The sequence below is a fragment of the Leptinotarsa decemlineata genome, unplaced genomic scaffold (genome assembly GCF_025532065.1).
Source record: "Leptinotarsa decemlineata unplaced genomic scaffold, Ldec_3_MD MMD2_tig00002974_RagTag_RagTag, whole genome shotgun sequence".
Lineage (NCBI taxonomy): Eukaryota > Metazoa > Arthropoda > Insecta > Coleoptera > Chrysomelidae > Leptinotarsa > Leptinotarsa decemlineata.
The window spans coordinates 8881009-8898526 of NW_027412578.1; the positions used below are offsets into that span (position 1 = coordinate 8881009).

The 17518-nt window shown below is 36.4% G+C and overlaps 1 protein-coding gene across 9 annotated transcripts in view; it reads right to left on the minus strand.

Moving 5' to 3' along the window:
• LOC111506683 (solute carrier family 35 member F3) overlaps nucleotides 1-17518 on the minus strand; it is a 74931-nt gene that overhangs the window by 44001 nt on the left and 13412 nt on the right. For 7 of the 9 annotated variants that reach the window (XM_074177385.1, XM_074177390.1, XM_074177384.1 and 4 more), the window contains exons 3-4: nucleotides 5797-6147; nucleotides 4978-5263 (exon numbers count right to left, since the gene is read on the minus strand). In XM_074177385.1, coding sequence (XP_074033486.1) covers nucleotides 4978-5211 — 234 coding nt within the window. In that variant the 5' untranslated portion in view covers nucleotides 5212-5263; nucleotides 5797-6147. Of the gene's footprint in view, nucleotides 1-4977; nucleotides 5264-5551; nucleotides 5708-5796; nucleotides 6148-15101; nucleotides 17406-17518 lie in introns of those variants that run through there. The other 2 variants (XM_074177382.1, XM_074177383.1) reach the window with 2 other exon arrangements.

Genomic DNA, 17518 nt, shown 5'->3' on the forward strand with positions numbered 1-17518 from the left:
GATTCAAGTTTTAGAGAGATTTCCTTCCTCAAATTGTAAAAATATGTTAGACATATTTGTATCTTGAGTAAATGAACCCTGAACAAAATCAAACGAAATTGAATAATGTATAATTTGGCATTCGGTCATCTCCTTTCAAGTAAGGCGATGTGAAAAATAGACAGTTATCATGATTATATAAAATAATCTACTTCGACATCTGTCAAAAAAGTTTGACAAAAAATCGAAGAAAAAACTGCAAGTGATTTTTTTTTCAATTCTGAAGACGAAGACAAATATTGACTTTCGAAACGTTAAGATAATTGCCAATCGGTACATATTCTTCGCTTTTTTTATAGGCGAAACCATTGAATAGAACAAGTTAATGATAAACGGTGCAATTTTTGTGTGAAAACAACTTTTTGCCTTTTCTACATCTGTTTAAAGTTTTTCATTCAGGAATCTGTGAAATGTCGTTTTACTTTTCATTGTTTCGAATGAACGTTCTCGATGTATCCACTTAACAATATATTTGTTTCAATTTAATTGATTCATGCATTTGTTGAAAATATTAAAACCGATTGTACACAAAATTATTTCTGTTTCAATTTTTGTTTTTCAATGTTATATGAAATAATTTGTCGAAAAAAATGTGAGAAATTATAATATTGAAACACTGTTTGGAATGTTTGATAGTAAATCTTAGTAACAGACCTTTTATTTTCAACTATCAAAATATTTAGTATAATCTTTACAAAACGCAAATGAAATTGTTACACGAATTAAAAAGAGTGTTATTTTTAATTCGGCACTGGTGTCCAGCGGGTGCAGAAACTGATTGTTAAGATCTGGCAACATGTTTGTCTAATTAAAGTACAATAGTATTCCGTCTGACCGCAGCGCCGAATTAGAATTATCAACAATCAATTGTCAAACAGTCAAAATAATTCAATATCATATAATACCTACTCATAAGTAGTAAAATGGTGTGACATACTGTTTCACTTTTTACTAATATTTCTTAGTAATGAAGAAAATTATATAGACTGCGGAAATACGCTGATGCATGACTCAAGTTGGTAAAATTATTTTCATCCAGCAGCAATGCTGTCCAGCACTGATTTTAGTTTCGGTAAATGAGAGGAAATGAAGTAGTCCTCTGATGCTATGATGCTTGTGGTAGAATAAGTCTGATGGTTGTCTGCAATAATGGTTTCAATGTTTATTTATTTAGAAGGAACAAACCATATAGGTGGCTAACCTAATTACATGTTTTCCATACTTACAGTTATAATGCGTAGATCTACAGAAAAAAAGAGTGCTCATTAGCAATCCTGATGTGCGTTAGCCTGAACTAGAAAATAATTTGAGAATATTTAGGAAATAAAGTTTTTGGCTTTCTACTACTCTATCTTGATGCAAAAAAAAGATGTGGAAATCTTCCAAAGAAAGGAAGGAAGTAATCAATTAGAGAATAAGTAACTCTATACATGGATGTGTAGATCATGCAAAGAAGTAACTTTCAGACAAACTGGAAGAAAGCCCTCCTGAAACAGCTACTTTCATATAAACATTGAATTACACGAAAGAAAAAAAAATTCGGAACAAATACTTTCAAATGAACACTGAATTATACAGAAGATACTTTTCTCAATTCAGTTTGTATTCCAAACGTTCGTTATGAAATAAAATCAGATATTTCATTCAGATAACTCATTCACAGGAGTTTTACTTTGAATGAATGGTAACAAATTGCACTTACATGGAACATTGTCATCCTCACTGGTAGACATCGATGTTTCGCCGTAAGACACTTGCCTTAGGGCTCTTCAGTACCAAATTGGATAACATTATATAAAATACACACAATTCATTTATGAATTACGATTTTTAATGTCATGAAATGAGTTTGATCGATGACATCGTAATGACACATCCATGTATAGAGTTACTTATTTTCAAATTGGAAGATTTCCACATCTTTTTTTCCCACAAGTTATAAATAGTGGATACCTACTAAAATTCAAAATACCTAAAAGGTCTTTCAACAGGAACTTCCGACTTGATATCGGCCATCTTGCTGTAGCTACATTAGTTGTCATTTGTCGAATCACCATTTACGGACATAGTATTTAAACACATGTACGGTCGCCATAATCGTCCTACTGAGGGAACTATAAGCTATGTAGTGGATAAATTTGAGCCCACTCATCGCCGCTGTCTGTGAGAGTGCAGGAGAATCCGAGGCACAAGAACCCTGCCTTTACTTTGCGTGACTTGGGCCTCCTCCCGTACAAAATTCAACTGACCCAGGAACTGAAGGTAAACTACCATAGACAACGACATTTGTTCGCTGAATGGACTCTGGAGCAGTTGGCAACTGACCCTGATTTTCATCGAAAAATCATCTTCAGCAATGACGCCAGTTTCTGGATGAATGGGTGAGTGAACAAACAAAATTGTCGAATTTAGGACGACACCAATCCATATGAGATCCAAGAGCGTCCAATGCATCCCGAAAAAGTCACTGTTTGGTAAGGATTTTTGGCTGGCGGAGTCATTGCTCCATATTTCTTTGGATACAACGTTTGCAAGACAAACACTATCAACGGCGAGCACTGTAGGTAAATGAATACCAACTTCTTTTGGCCTAAATTTGATGATCTGGACACCAACGGCATGTGGTTTTAACAAGACGGGGCTATGTGCCACGCAGCTCATGCCACATTGGATATTCTGCACGAGCGATTTGAGGGCATTGGAGGTGATGTGAACTGGTCATTTTGATCCCCTAAGACTTTTTCTTGTGGGGTTTTCTCAAGTCGTAGGTCAAATTCAGCCTAATATATGCGCCAGAGTTATGGAAAATTGGACGTTTCGTCACTCGTCAACTATTTTATTCAACAGCATCATAAGCAAGTATTTTTCTTAGAGAAATTAAATCATTTTTACTAGTTCATTTTAAAACAATCTAGCAGCATAAAAAACCGCATTCTGTACCTCACGAGACGGCTTCTGTCGTGCGTGCGATGGATTTTCTGAACTTCAACCATAACCATGAATTATCAACCCAATAATTACATGACACAATTATCCACGCTCAACTTTTTTTCCACGGCAATTGCGTGCTTAGGCGTCGAATGCGTGTTTACAGTTTTGAATTTTCACCGACGGATTTGAATGTTCGAGTGTTTTTCGTACGTTAATCGGAACCCTTGAAACATTCATGTGCACTCGTAGATTATGAAAGATTATGCGCCCGAAGTTGCATGACCCGACAAAATACTTAGCGCTGGAATTTTATTGGCTCGATGTTTATGAAAGATACATTGCACGAGGAATAATTCATAAATGGAGTGACGGAATGAATCGTGGTCGGAAAATATTTAGGCAGTTGAAATTACGTCAGAGCTTTTGAACAAATTATTCCTGCTCTTCGATGGATGAGTAGCTAACACCAAGAAGAAGATTCATTATACTTCCACAAGTAGTATACTTCCTCATATGTAGGTAACAGTCCATTGTGAAACACACGTCACTTTTTATGACGTCTTTACCCATAATTTTATTCTGTTGCTTCTCCCCCTTTGACCCCCCTTGTCGTGATATAAAATCAGTGCTATGATTTGCTCGCGTCAAACCACTGACGGAGAAGATACGAGAAAATCAGAAGAAGATGGTATGAATTCAGTTTCTGCAACACCAAGCAAAATATCTTCAGTGAACTGAACCACATCAAGAAGAGTCTACACCTCAATGGATACTACAAGAAGCTAGTAGAACAAAGATTGTTTTGAAAATAATAGCCTATAAACTGGTGAACAGAGGTTCTGAAACCAGTGCTATCATTTGCTTGCGTCAAACTACTGACGGAGAAGATACCAGAAAATCAGAAGAAGATGGCATCAATTCAGTTTCTGTAACACCAAGTAAAGTAACTTCAATGAACTGAACCACCTAATTTAAGACTGAACCACATCAAGAAGAGTCTACACCCCAATGGATACTACAAAAAGCTAGTAGAACAAAGATTAGTTTGAAAACAAGAGCGTATAAACTGCTGAACAGTGCTTCTGAAACCAGTGCTATCATTTGCTTGCGTCAAACTACTGACGCAGAAGATACCAGAAAATCAGAAGAAGATGGTATGAATTCAGTTCCTGCCCACACCAAGTGAAGCATTTTCGATCAACTGAACAAGATCAAGAAGAGTCCATACCACTGGTCCATACCCCAACGGATACTACAAGAAGCTAGTGGAATATTGGTTAGAAAACAAGAGCCAACAAAAACTGAACAAAAGCTTCTAAAACCAGTGCTATCATTTACTTGCATCAGACAACTGACGAAGATTGAAGGAATTCAGAAGAAGGTGGTATAAATTTAGTTTCTGCAACACCAAGTAAAGTAACTCCAATGAACTGAACCACATCAAGAAGAGTCCATACCCTAATGAATACTTCACGAAGCCGGTAGAACAAACATTGGTTATGAAACAAGAGCCGTTAAACAACTGAACAAAAGTTTCAGAAAACATTGCTTTCCCTTGCTTGCGTCAAATCAATAAACTAGAACTACTATGAAAACATAGAAAGAACATACGGCGAGAAGAAAATAGCAAGTCTGGAAAATGTCTGAACTAGCCAACTATACAAGTGATCCAAAGCTAGACTTCACATTGGTTGAAACCTATGAACGGCAACCCCCAGATGTGCAAGCAAATTATTACTGAGGTCTTACGTTTCAATGAGAAATGCTTAGATCTAGCAGGATTTTTTCTGTAGGAAGGATCTGCTTAGGGAACTCACAAATAAAGGAGTTATGAGCAAAGTGTTAATAATGAAACAGACACTTTATGTTCTCTTGATTTTCATTTTTCCGGTAATATATAGAGTAGAGCACTAACAGTCATTGTTTTGGGGGTGAGAAAATTATGCCGCATCGCACTGTAATTTACGTACTTGAAAATTCAATTCATACTGCCTAACTGAAACTTACTTTCCTCGCCGAGTTTGAGCAAAGCGACGTCCAACATGCTTTCAATCTCCCCACAACTCCACTAGTTTGGGGTGCGGGAGAGAGGGGCTCCCCTGCCGGCTCCTGCTGACTACTGACAGAATCGGCGTGGCCGAACGGGCCATTGGCCACGCCCTCTTCGGTGACTACGACGCTGGGTGCTCGGTTTCGACCTCGGGGATTGAAGATGGTCGGGATTTCCCCGTCTCGGGTCATGACTTAACTAAAACATGTCCGCCGGAAATAGTAGTTTGCCGGAATTTCTGCCCTGGAAAAAGTAAAGATGTAATTTAAGTAAACTGAAATCTCATTAGGTATTAAAAATAAATATTTTTACGACTAAAAAGTTTTCAGTTATATGACGACTCGCTAGTTTCATTCTACAGCTGACTTTTGATACTTTTGATCCGTAGTCCATGGAGAGTTTCATCAATAAAGTCTGCATTGAGTGGAAAATTTAATGTTTAACTTTACGAAAAATTTATCTAATTTCAACGATTTAATTGCGAAATCCTTCAGTAATTTTTGTTATGTTTGTTAACAGCCGTTAATTTACCTGAAGCAACATGAGCAAACTAGTACAGTAGGGACGATGACGCACATACATCGTCAACAAAATACGCCTTGAACACTTTTGTTTATATATTATCATTTTCTTTACAAGTGAAGAAAGGAGACAAAACAGTTAAAGTTTGTTACAATCAAGAGAGCTTTCACATAGTATATCAAAGAGGGATAGTACAACAAACGTGAGTCGTTTACAATTTCTTTAATTTTAGCCGGTTTGACAGTATTGTTTACATTTGTTTATTGAAAAGTTTCTTCTGTTTCACTTCTTTCATACTACATAAATGTTTGTTTTCACAACTAATGCACTGTGCACACTTCATATTTCTCAGTAAGTAAATGCTATATCGTAATTATAAAATTTAACCTCAAATTTGGAATGGTTCTGTCTAATATTCCGCATGCTGGAAAATTTGAATTGCCATAATATATGGGAGTTCTAAAATAATGAATATAAAATATGTTTTAGTATTAGTGAATTTCTTTCTACTTTGTATTTCAATTTTCCTTCTGCACTCATATACTGGGTCCTGGGACGGGATGTTCTGTATTCAGTTCATTTTGTCGACATCATATAGTAATAAGCTGAAAAAAGGTAAAAAAAATAAAATTTAGTAAAAAATTAACAGCATCAATGTATAGACTACAAAATTCTCTGACGATCAGTATATTTATTGTACTGTGTCGTGGTGGTCACAGTACAATAAATATTTATTGAAATATGGAACTACGAAAACACATGACATCAAAATGGACATTTTTTTAATAACCAATAATAAAGCAAAGAGCATCAACCAGATGCATATTCCAATAATCGCTATGTCAGATATTTATCCATTTATACCCGAACGAATCAATACTACCGCTCCCTAGCGTAATTCATCAGTTATTAGGTTTATGAAGTCTTCAAAGACGTTATTCCAACATTACGGAGGTGAAGCCGTGATGAAAATGTTAGGGGCACAAATTGATTCAACTAAATATAGGTCAGGCAGGCTCGGCTATCGGAATTTTATCTCAATTTGCAGGGGACTTCGTCGGGTGCCAGAGAAAGGCAATTTCCTTTCCTTTGGCATATATGTTTTTATTGTATATGAGGCAAATTGACTGACGTAAGAGTTGAAATTGAGTTTTCTTGAAGTTGCCGAAGTTATGGCCTGCTTATAAGTTTGTTTTCGGAATTTCCTCGCTTTTTATGCAGGGTGTCGTAACAGTGACTTAATTTAAGGGTTGGAATTTCGATGAACTCCGGTTACGAAATACTTTTGGGAGATTTAATGTACCGCCCAACAATTTTATTTTCGACTTTTTTTAGGGCATGATTTACAACAATATTATGGTGAGCAGACCCAACGAGGACGCTTATTCCACATCCACAGATCATCCGAAAATGATTGCCCATATTTATTGAAACCATTATAATTTTGAAATATCACTATGTTAATGGTGTGTTGGCTTTCATTGCCGGTGACTAACAAGCTGTCCGATATTTCCTGGTTTAATAGCCCTGGTCCGTTGGTTTTTATACCTGACGTTTCGTCTGCTACTGCGGCAGACATTATCAAATGAGATGCGGCAACGGTCGAAGTGATCTGCATTGCTACAATGTGCAAACTAAAAATGATCTTGGTGCGTTTGTACTCATAACGGCACTGCTCTAGTACCTGATTGATCCGACTCTTCTTCAACGTTGCGGTGAGTGATCTGCCGCTGACGCCATCAAGCTAGAATCGGCTAGAACCGACCAGCCGGACCAGCGCGTTAGTGTTCGAGAACGATCTGGATTGCTTTGAACGGGATAAATACGCACGGCGCAGCGACATTGCGCTTAGTTTAAAACTGAACGCGTAACCAACGTCCAGCGGTTGGGTTAGTAGAGAACAACAAAAATAATATTATGGCAAGCAGTTGTAAGAAGGTAAAGAAATACCACTTTCATTCGGAATGGGAAGAACAATACTTTTTTACAGAAGTTAAAGATAAAAATATGTGTTTGTTATGTAATACTTCGGTCTCCGTTGCTAAAAAAGGAAATATTGAGAAACATCATAAAACTGTACATTCTAATTTTGAAAAATCATTCCCACTACATTCTGCCGCCAGAAAGGAGAAACTGAAACAGTTAAAAAAAGCAATTAATTGGACAACAATCAATATTTTTAAGAAAAGTCGACAAAAATAAGGCTGCAACTGAAGCATCGTACCGTGTGTCCCAGATAATTGCACAAAAAAAGAAACCTTATGAAGACGGGGAAATGATAAAACATGCGTTTTTAGAAGCTGCTGATTCGTTATTTGCCAACTTTAGAAATAAAGACGAGATAGTTTCAGCTATAAAATCTATGCAACTTTCTGCTAATACAGTAATGAGACGTGTAAAAGTAATGAGCAATGATATTTTTTTACAGTTAAGAACTGACTTAGATAACTGTGTTTATTTTTCACTTCAACTGGATAAATCAACAGATGTCGTTGACACTGCCCAGATGGCCGTGTTCGTCAGGATGGTTTTTAGTGATTTTACGATTAAAGAAGATCTTTTGAAGTTTATTCCACTGAAAGGACAAACTACTGGACATGAGTTGTTTTCTCATTTAAAAAATATTATTTCTCCCGAGAAAATTCCAATATCGAAAATGGTAGGCTTGACAACCGATGGCGCTCCAGCTATGGTGGGTTGTGATAAGGGTCTGGTGGCGTTATGTCGTAAAGATGAAACTTTTCCACAATTTCTCTGTTACCACTGCATTATCCATCAGCAAGCATTATGTGGAAATTTCCTGAAACTTAACAACGTTATGAAACTGGTGGTAAAAATTGTGAACAAGATTAGAGCTCAAGCGTTACAAAGAAGATTATTCAGAACCTTGGCCGACTGTTGACTGTCAATACGGGAACCTACTCCTTAACTCTGAAGTCCGATGGTTAAGTAGAGGACGGGTGCTGAAACGTTTTAATGATGTCTTATCTGGCATAGTTCAATTTTTCAAAAAACGCGATGCACCGACTCCAGAACTAGAAAATTCAATCTGGCTTAGAGATTTTGGTTTTCTCGTGAACATTACAGAGAAATTAAACGAACTTAATTTGCAGCTTCAGGGGAGAGACAAAGAACTAGCGGAAATGATTTCTGATATAAAAGCATTTATCAAAAAGCTGGAGTTTTGGGAACAAAACCTTATTAACAGCGATGCCAAGCATTTTCCTATTCTTTCAGAAAAAATATCTCAAAATTCATTAGAACCCTATGACAACAAATATCATGTAGAAATAATTTCTACCCTGAAGAATAACTTCAGAAATCGTTTCAAGGATTTCAATGAAATGGCTTTAGTAGCGCAGTTTGTTGTTTCACCCTTTATGGAAATTGATATCCAACAGTTTGCAACTTGTGTTATGCAGAACTTTGGCGAAGACATCGCTGCAACAGAAATGGAAGTCATCGAGTTTCAAAATGATTTAGCCTTAAAATCGTTAGTCTCAAGTACTGAATGTATCTGGGCTATTGTGAGTAAAAACAAATATTCAGTTCTATGCCATGTTGCCTTGAAAGTGAAAGCATTATTCAGTTCAACCTATTTGTGTGAATCTTTTTTTCCAATATGAAGTTTATTAAGAACAAATATCGCAATCGACTTACAGATGAACATTTGGATAATTGTATTCGAATGGCTGCATCAAATTATACTGCAAACATTAAAAAATTATCAAAGAGTCTGAGTGTCAGCCTTCTCATTGAACGTGCTTTTTTTATTTTTCAATGTTTATGTTCATGATAGTGCGTTACTTTTTTGTTGTTATTATTAACTATTTTTAAATCATACGTGACATGCCGTTGTGGCTGGATAAAAGTTTGTGTTTATTTTTCAAACACCTTCGTTTGATAGGTAGGAATGTAGCTATGAACAAGTACGTAGGTACTAGTAATATTAGTTAATCTGTTATTAGTTTATTATCAGTACCTATGTATTATGTATTACCAGTTACGTGTATTACGTTGCGTTACGTGGCTTCCGTGTGGGTAGCTCGCTGTTTATTCCAAAATTAACAAAGTAGCTCAACACATTGAAGAGGTTGGCGACCACTGCTCTAGTTTGTGTCTGAAAGTTACTTCTTTACATGATATACACATCTATGTAGAGTTAATTTTTTAAATTGATTGCTTCTTCCCTTTCTTCGAAAGATTCCCACATTTGTTTATCAAGATAGAGACGTAGAAAGCCGAAAGCTTTGTTTCCCAAAAATTAATCTCTCCTAAAAAATACCCTTTCAATTTAAGGAATAGTTCAAGTTCGTAATTCGTATAAAATACATAGGTACATAGGATATGCATACTCACCCTTTTTTTCAATATCCTACATAACATCCCTGAACTTTATGACGACCGATTGAACATCTGAACAAATCGTTATACATGGTCATTTCAATCGATTGCATTAACGATACTTTCCCGTTTCCCGTAATAACACGGCATAGAATATTGTAGCACGAGGAGAGTATTATTTGACGTGATACTCTGTGGATCATGTTCTGCTCCCGATAGTCCTAATTCGAAAATAGTCTTTCTGTCAATTTGGGTGTTTTTATGGAACTATCGGGACAGGTAATGATACACACAAAAGTAACCGTATTTTTTTGTCGCACGTGCCATGAGACATAAATAAATTCAGTAATGTATACCTACACATGCGTTATCGATTTGTGTATCCGATGTGAATCGACAAACTAATGAAAAGGAAAGGATGTGTTCCGCAAAACTCAACATATTAATATATGTCTTCTACATTGCTTCTATATTTTTTTATTCTCTAATAGTGAATACCCCATTAAGAGCAGATAGTTGTTGGTTCACAGATGGATTAAAAACACCTTCCGGTTCTGGTGCAGGTGTTTTCAGTCGCAATCCCAGGACAGATATATCAACCTGCCTAGGAACCTATGCGGCCATATTTCAAGCGGAAATTTACGCTATTGAATGGGCTTGTTTCATAATTTTTGGTTTATAGTTCACTTGATAGAAATCTCAAATTGAAAAACAGTGCACTTTGTTTCAGCTCTCTAAGTACCGTAGTTTTCCCGTAAATAATTATTCAAAATCGAATATGGTGGGTCGTTGACGTCACGGGCCTATTTCCGCTTCTTGTTCGGTTGACCAATGGGAACAATAGAAATAATCAACATTGCCAAATCGTAAAATTTACAAAGCCTATAATTATTAATTCAATTATGGAAGTGTATATGAACCCGTTAACCTTTCAGTTAAAGAAAAATTCTCCACATGGAATAAAATGTACACGAAAAAGCATGTTTAGAAATATGTTCTTTATCTAAAATATCACAAAATATTTATTTAAAGTATGATTTTATGCATTATTTAATGATAAACAATTATGAAAATCAAAAAATTCAGCAAACTGGATTAAAGAATCATTTCAAATAATCAATTTATTCTACAATCCTCAATCTGTACATCTGCAATTTATTATAAAAAAAACGCACAAGAATGCACCATAATAATAATATTCAAATATATCTCTAAAACACTTCTAAAACACACACACAAACTAAACTCGATGATAAAATGAATTGTTCCTACGCGAGCTGTCAGCTAAGAAAAAGTTGAAACTCAATGTTGCAAAAACAAGCAGAATGAATTCGATATGACATACATTTTCAATGGCGAATAAACAAATAAACTGTGATATAATAATAATAATAATAATAATAATAATAATGAACGTATTCCAAAAACACTTTATTGTGAGATTTTCACTAAATTGTTTTACAAAAACGCAACACGCACACCCCAAGATTTTTTGCTTCCTTCACAATTTCCATTTTATAGTGCGCTTTTTAATCTATTGTTGACAAATTAATATGCAGGTACTGGTTCCACTAGTTAATTACCAAAAAGTCAATTAGGATAATCATCATTTAACAAACAAAGTCCACATCGGACCAAAAAACTTTAGGTATTTAAACAGCTAACCCTTGTCTTTAGATTCAGTATCAATTTGCTTCTCCTGAAGATGCTAACCTTGTTAGCGAAACACGCGTGGAGTGATAAAATATCAGTTTGGTGTTAGGGTAATTGATCTCTAAAAAAAGTTTTCAAAAATCGGTTTGCAACTCCATTCACTAGCTTACATAAACCCAGGAACACACGGCACTGATAAAGAGATATTGTGAAACGGCCAAATAATTAGTATTCAGCCAGCCCAGCTAGCCGAGTATTTATTCCTCAACTACATTTGATAGCACGTTTACTAACTATCTGGGCGACTAGGGGCCACAGGCCAGAAATGTTCACTGTACCAGGGACGCTTCGAACATAAAAGCACTGGTAGTATATACATTTCCCATTTGCCGGGCAGTGATTATGAACACCCCTCGTAGTGCTCTTATTTTTATTGCCGTTCCAATTGGTAATGGATAGACTATACTTGTAAAAAAGGTTAGCTAGGAAACGCAAAATGAAATAAGTACTAAGTTGAATTCTATGTGGCTCAAAAATAAAATATTATTCTTATTTAATTCAGGTATTGTATATGCCTTATCTACGTGATAATTTATACTTGGTATACTTGGCGATCCGAGGTTCGACGTTTCGCATCTAAAACCACATGGGAACTGACGCCCAGTTCCGCCATTCCAAGCACCATTTGTGATGGGTCACTCTCCACCAGGGTCCTCAAAACCTCGTCCTGGTAACTGAAGGTTGACCACTTTGGGACTCATCTTCGAGGCTGAAATCTCCGGAACGAAATTTCGCACACCAACGACGAGTATTGCGTTCATTAACAAATTATTATCGATAGACAGTCCAAGGAATTTGGTATATGATTATTCTCAACGAATGTGTTGTCAATTCGTGAATTGCTATTAGAATGTTCGAAATGTATATTTTAGAAACATCCAAACTCGAGCATCAACTCGGTACCGCGACCGTTACCACACCGCCTTTGAAAATGTCTACCGTAGTCGTAGACGAAACGTCAGGCATATAAACCTGCCGACCACAGCTAAAAAAACCGGAAAATAGCTTTCGAACAGTTCCTATACGCTGTTATTTATTTTATATCCCAACCCTTTTTGGATTTATGAGAGTTACCTCCAATGTATACATGGCTTTTGTGAATATCCTGTATATTATCTCATCTCTCAAAATATTTAATGTTTATGAAATAATCTGTATGGAATGTTATTCGTTAGTCAACAAGCAACAATCGATCAAGTCATTAAAAATTAAATATTGGAAAACCTTGAACTGGCCAACGTTAAAAATTTACAACTCTGCTTCTATTTCTGTTTCAACATTTTCAAGAACAATATTCATTTTAACTTTGTTTGAAGGTGGTTGACAATGTTTCGTGGTGTATTTCATCAGTTCGGACTTCCATTGTCTAATATAATATAAATTGATTTGAAAATCCTGAAAAAAAACAATTAAAAAATCAATAAGATCAACCGAAAATAACAATTTTATTATTTATCAGACTCCTGTATTATTTATGTGAAAATAAAACAAAAATAATTTTTTGATGCAATGCGTTCATACAAATTATTATACAAAATAATTTTTTCAGAAGCTGAAATACTACCGTTTTTAAAAAGATGGTCCAGTATCTTGACCAGATTGAAATTTTGGATATTTTTTCTCAATGATTATTTCCTGTGATCTCCAATCGACCTTATGTTATTTTTTCATCTTTGCATATCCATGGTTTGTCTGTTTGTCGCTCCAAATGCTACAGGAAAAGTTTGCATAACCATAGAAAAAAAATTGAAATTCTATCTATCTATCTGTCTATCAAATCAGCCGATATGAAAAACTGAATAGTTATTTTCCCGATAATTTTGCGATTTTTTTTCTATATCTTCCCAATAACTGAAAATATTGAAAAAGTGTATAGTCATTTTCGTTTCCTTTTTTAAAACTAGTAGTCTCAAATAATTTACTATTTACCGAACTATGGTATTTACCGAAAAAAAAATTGTGTTTCAGTATATATTAGGAAGTTGGATAATAATGTTTTCCCTGAAACGGTTGTAGAAAACAAAAATCCAGAAAATATTTGAATTATGTCCCAAAATATTAATAATAATCGTCTTCTTCAATAACATTGTAGACCTTGGCTTATCAAAGCGCCTGACTTTCGCTTTCCTCAGGTTGAATGGGCTAAAGTCGGAAACTGAGGGGTTCATTATGGCTTGCCAGGATGGTCTTCAACACCTTAGTCTACCGCAATCGCGTGATGGGTATAGAGGTTCCTTACACAAGGTGCAGGGCCTGCCGCGAGGCGCCCGAGACTCTAATGCACTTGCTATCAGCATACCCAGCATATGCGGTCTCGGCCTATATCCATCGACATAACGCGGCCCTAAGAGTACTATATTACTATCTACGGGACTCTTACGGTATTGACGAGACACCGGTGTTACCCTACGCTCCGGGGGATATTGAATCCGTTGTGGGGATTGATGTATCGGGGCTTCGGGGGATAGGTACCTACCGGCCAGCGCATACTGTAAAAAAAATAATAATCGTCTCCATTATTTTCAAAAAAAATATAAAAAAATCAGGATTGAGGAAATATATATTAACAGAATATTTTCGAAAATAAAGGGCGAAGTTCAGTTCAGTTCCTGAATAAATTCAACAATCGAATTGTTCTTCCCTTTAACCCTAAAAAAAACCTCACTTTTGAGTTTTCTCCAAATGATACAAAAGAAAAGAAAAATATACAAATTTGTCCACACTACAAGTAAGTTAACGATATGAAGCTCTGGCCTGTCTCCTCAACCCTGATATTATGTTTTGCCCATTTACTGAAATAATGCCTGAAATGTCACCCCTCTGGGAAAAATCATAATTACTCTTTCATAGATCTTGTTGAGATCAACAAATATTTATTCGAATTTATTTGAAACTTCTTTTCCAAAAGATTTGAGAGTAAAACATTAATTTTTTTTCATTTTATTTCAATTTATTTCATTCATTAATTCACAGATACCAGCCCAATGCACATACACACAATACTTTCCATACTTATAATTACCTAATATACTGAGGAATAGTATAAAATTCAATTGAGAGGGGTATATTTTTCAGGAGAAACTCCTATGGCTGGGATTGAATCAAATAACCGTATGAATGTCTTTACGTACTGTCATTGTGACATGGGTAGATTCAACTCATTCGTAACGTGAAGTCTTAATGATATGAAAAATTTAAGTGCTTCGTTTGGTAATGTTATCCAAAACAGTGCTGATGAGGTGATAAAACAAATGTCTTGTTTCGAAACTCCGAAGTCCGCCATTAAGGGTACTTTTGTTCTACTGTACTGAGTTAATTCTTTTTTGCCTCTGTAAAATAATTATAAATTGTGTTTCTTCGTAGGGGGCAACATAAAATCATCCGTAGAAACGACAAACCACCCCCCGTAACATCTAACACCGTTTATCAGCCGTTAACTCGATTTGCCCGTCCGGGAACATCGCGGAGTCCATAACAAACGAATAAAACATCAGAAACTCACCTCCGTACGCCTGCTAGATGGGAAATGCAAAACAACGCGAGGTTTATCGACCTTTGGGGTGTCGAGAGCGAGGGGCCCAACATGCGATATCACGAACGAAACCGTGAAAATCACTGCCGTCGAGGTATCTGGACGCGTATCGAGGAAAAACTGACGGGAAAACAGTTTCCAGAGGTGGCCTCGGAGTTTGTGCGGGTGGCAAAGAGGGGGGATGCTCGATAGGTGTGGCCGTGGAGTAAGGACGACCTTGAATGTCAAAATGAAGTTTCCCTATGTTTGGAAACTCTTAGATACTATTGTTTCTAGGCCAAAGTATATTTATTTCAGCTCATCGATCTTTTGTTCTTTCAAAAATAATATATTACTGACATTCCTCCATGGAACCATAATAACTTTGACAGGTTCAAGTAGCACTTTATTGTAAGATTTCCACTGAGCAGTTAACAAAACCGCAACCACCGTTTCACTATTCAGTAGCTTCCTCAGGCGTCTCGGATATATCAGGGATATAAAAGTCGACTTGTGGTTCTCATCGAAATTTTTATATTGGCCAAACAGGAAGGACATTTTTCCAGAGAATGAAAGAACTTATGATTAGTTTCTTGGATGTGAAAACTAATTTCACATTTGCAAACCATATTTTGACAGGCGGCAGGAGTTTCACCACGACTATGGCGTATTGAATTTGGAGAGGAAAGTTTGAAACTCAATCTTTTGCAATACTTGGAAATTAATCAATTTAAGAGTTCGTTATATTTACTGAGTGACCAAATATAATTGAATTAATCTTTCCTGTTGAATCTGTTTTCTATTGTGAAAATCGGTTTGTTACTTGTACCTTTAATGGGTTGGATGTTCAAATTATTAATCAGCTTGTGCCTAGGGAAGCCACATGTGACCTATTGTACATCCTCCCGAGGAGTTGTCCTCCTAGGTCATCGTCCATCCTGTCCTTTCCAGGAAGGTGGACAGGTCTCTGGGAGACATCTCCTTTATATCGGCAGGTGTAGGCCAAGATTCGCCGAACACACACTCTCTTATTGACGATAACTCCGGGCACTCGCACAGGACATGCCTGACAGTATCATCTTCCTGTTCACACATCCTGCATAGAGGTGTGTCCACTAGTTCCATATTATGGAGATGTTTCCTTAGTTGACAGTGGCCAGTCAGAAATCCTACTGTTAGGCGTAGATTTTTCCTGGTCATCGCCAGATATTTCTTCGGCGCCAGCTTCCCAGGGTCGCCCAAGGTGATCCTGGCAAGAGTACATCCTTTGATTCCATCCCATCTCTTTAAGGATTCAGCATGGATGTAACATTTGACTAGTTCCGCAATTGTCGAAGTCATCAGGCCGTAGGTGCCACTGGGTCCTAAAATTCTTAGCCCAGCCGCTTCCTTGGTTAAAGAGTCGGCAATGCAATTACCTTTACTCCTGTCGTGCCGTTTTACCCACCTCAGGATAATGTTAGTATCTACCAAGGTTTTGGCTAAATCTTGGTGGCACTCTAGTACTAGCCCTGAGGTTATACGTTGTTTGTTCAAGGCTAATAGGGCTTGTCTGCTGTCAGTGCAGATTATTATGTTTTTGCCAGAAATTCCTTTCTTGGTTATTTCTTTTGTGGCGATTGAGATACCAGCCAGTTCTGTTTGGACCACGCTGGTATTTCTTCCCATTCCCCACTTAATCCTTAGGCTTAGTGATCTGGAGTACACTCCATATACTGAGCCTTCTTTGGTTTTTGAGCCGTCTGTATAGATGTAGCATCTGACTCTGTGTTCTGCTTAATTTGTATTTTGTAGGGTTTATTAAACACAAACCTGGGTTCAATTGCATCACTTGTTGCCTGCAGCAGAGGTTGCGCAGCAGACTTGTGGCTCTTGCCCAAAACTGTATATCGGCCAAACATGGAGAACATGTTTCCAAAGAATTAAAGAGAATAGAAGTAGTTTTGTAAATGAAAAGACCAATTTCACATTTGCAAACCACGTTTTAGCAGAATGAGTTCAATCATGAATACGATGTGTTACATTTAGGAGAGAAGAGTTTGAAACTCAATCTTCTAGAATGTTTAGAAATCAATAGATTCAGGAATTCGGGTAATTTACTGAATGATCAATAAGAATTGAATAACTCCCCGTTACTGAATATTTTTTCAAATGTGGAAACTGGGACATAATCTCAGGTAATTTAATTCATTACAAACTGAGGTAAAAATCAGGTATTTGAAATTTAGGTATTTCAAATTGTAAAACTAGGTATATTAAGCATTGAATATGTAGAATATAGTTAGTAAAGACACGCCATTGTATGGCGAAACACGTGTTGCGTTTTTGTAAAATTGTTCAGTAAAAATCTCACAAAGTGTTTTTTTGAATACGTCACCTAACGAAGTGTTTCATTGGAATCCAAAATG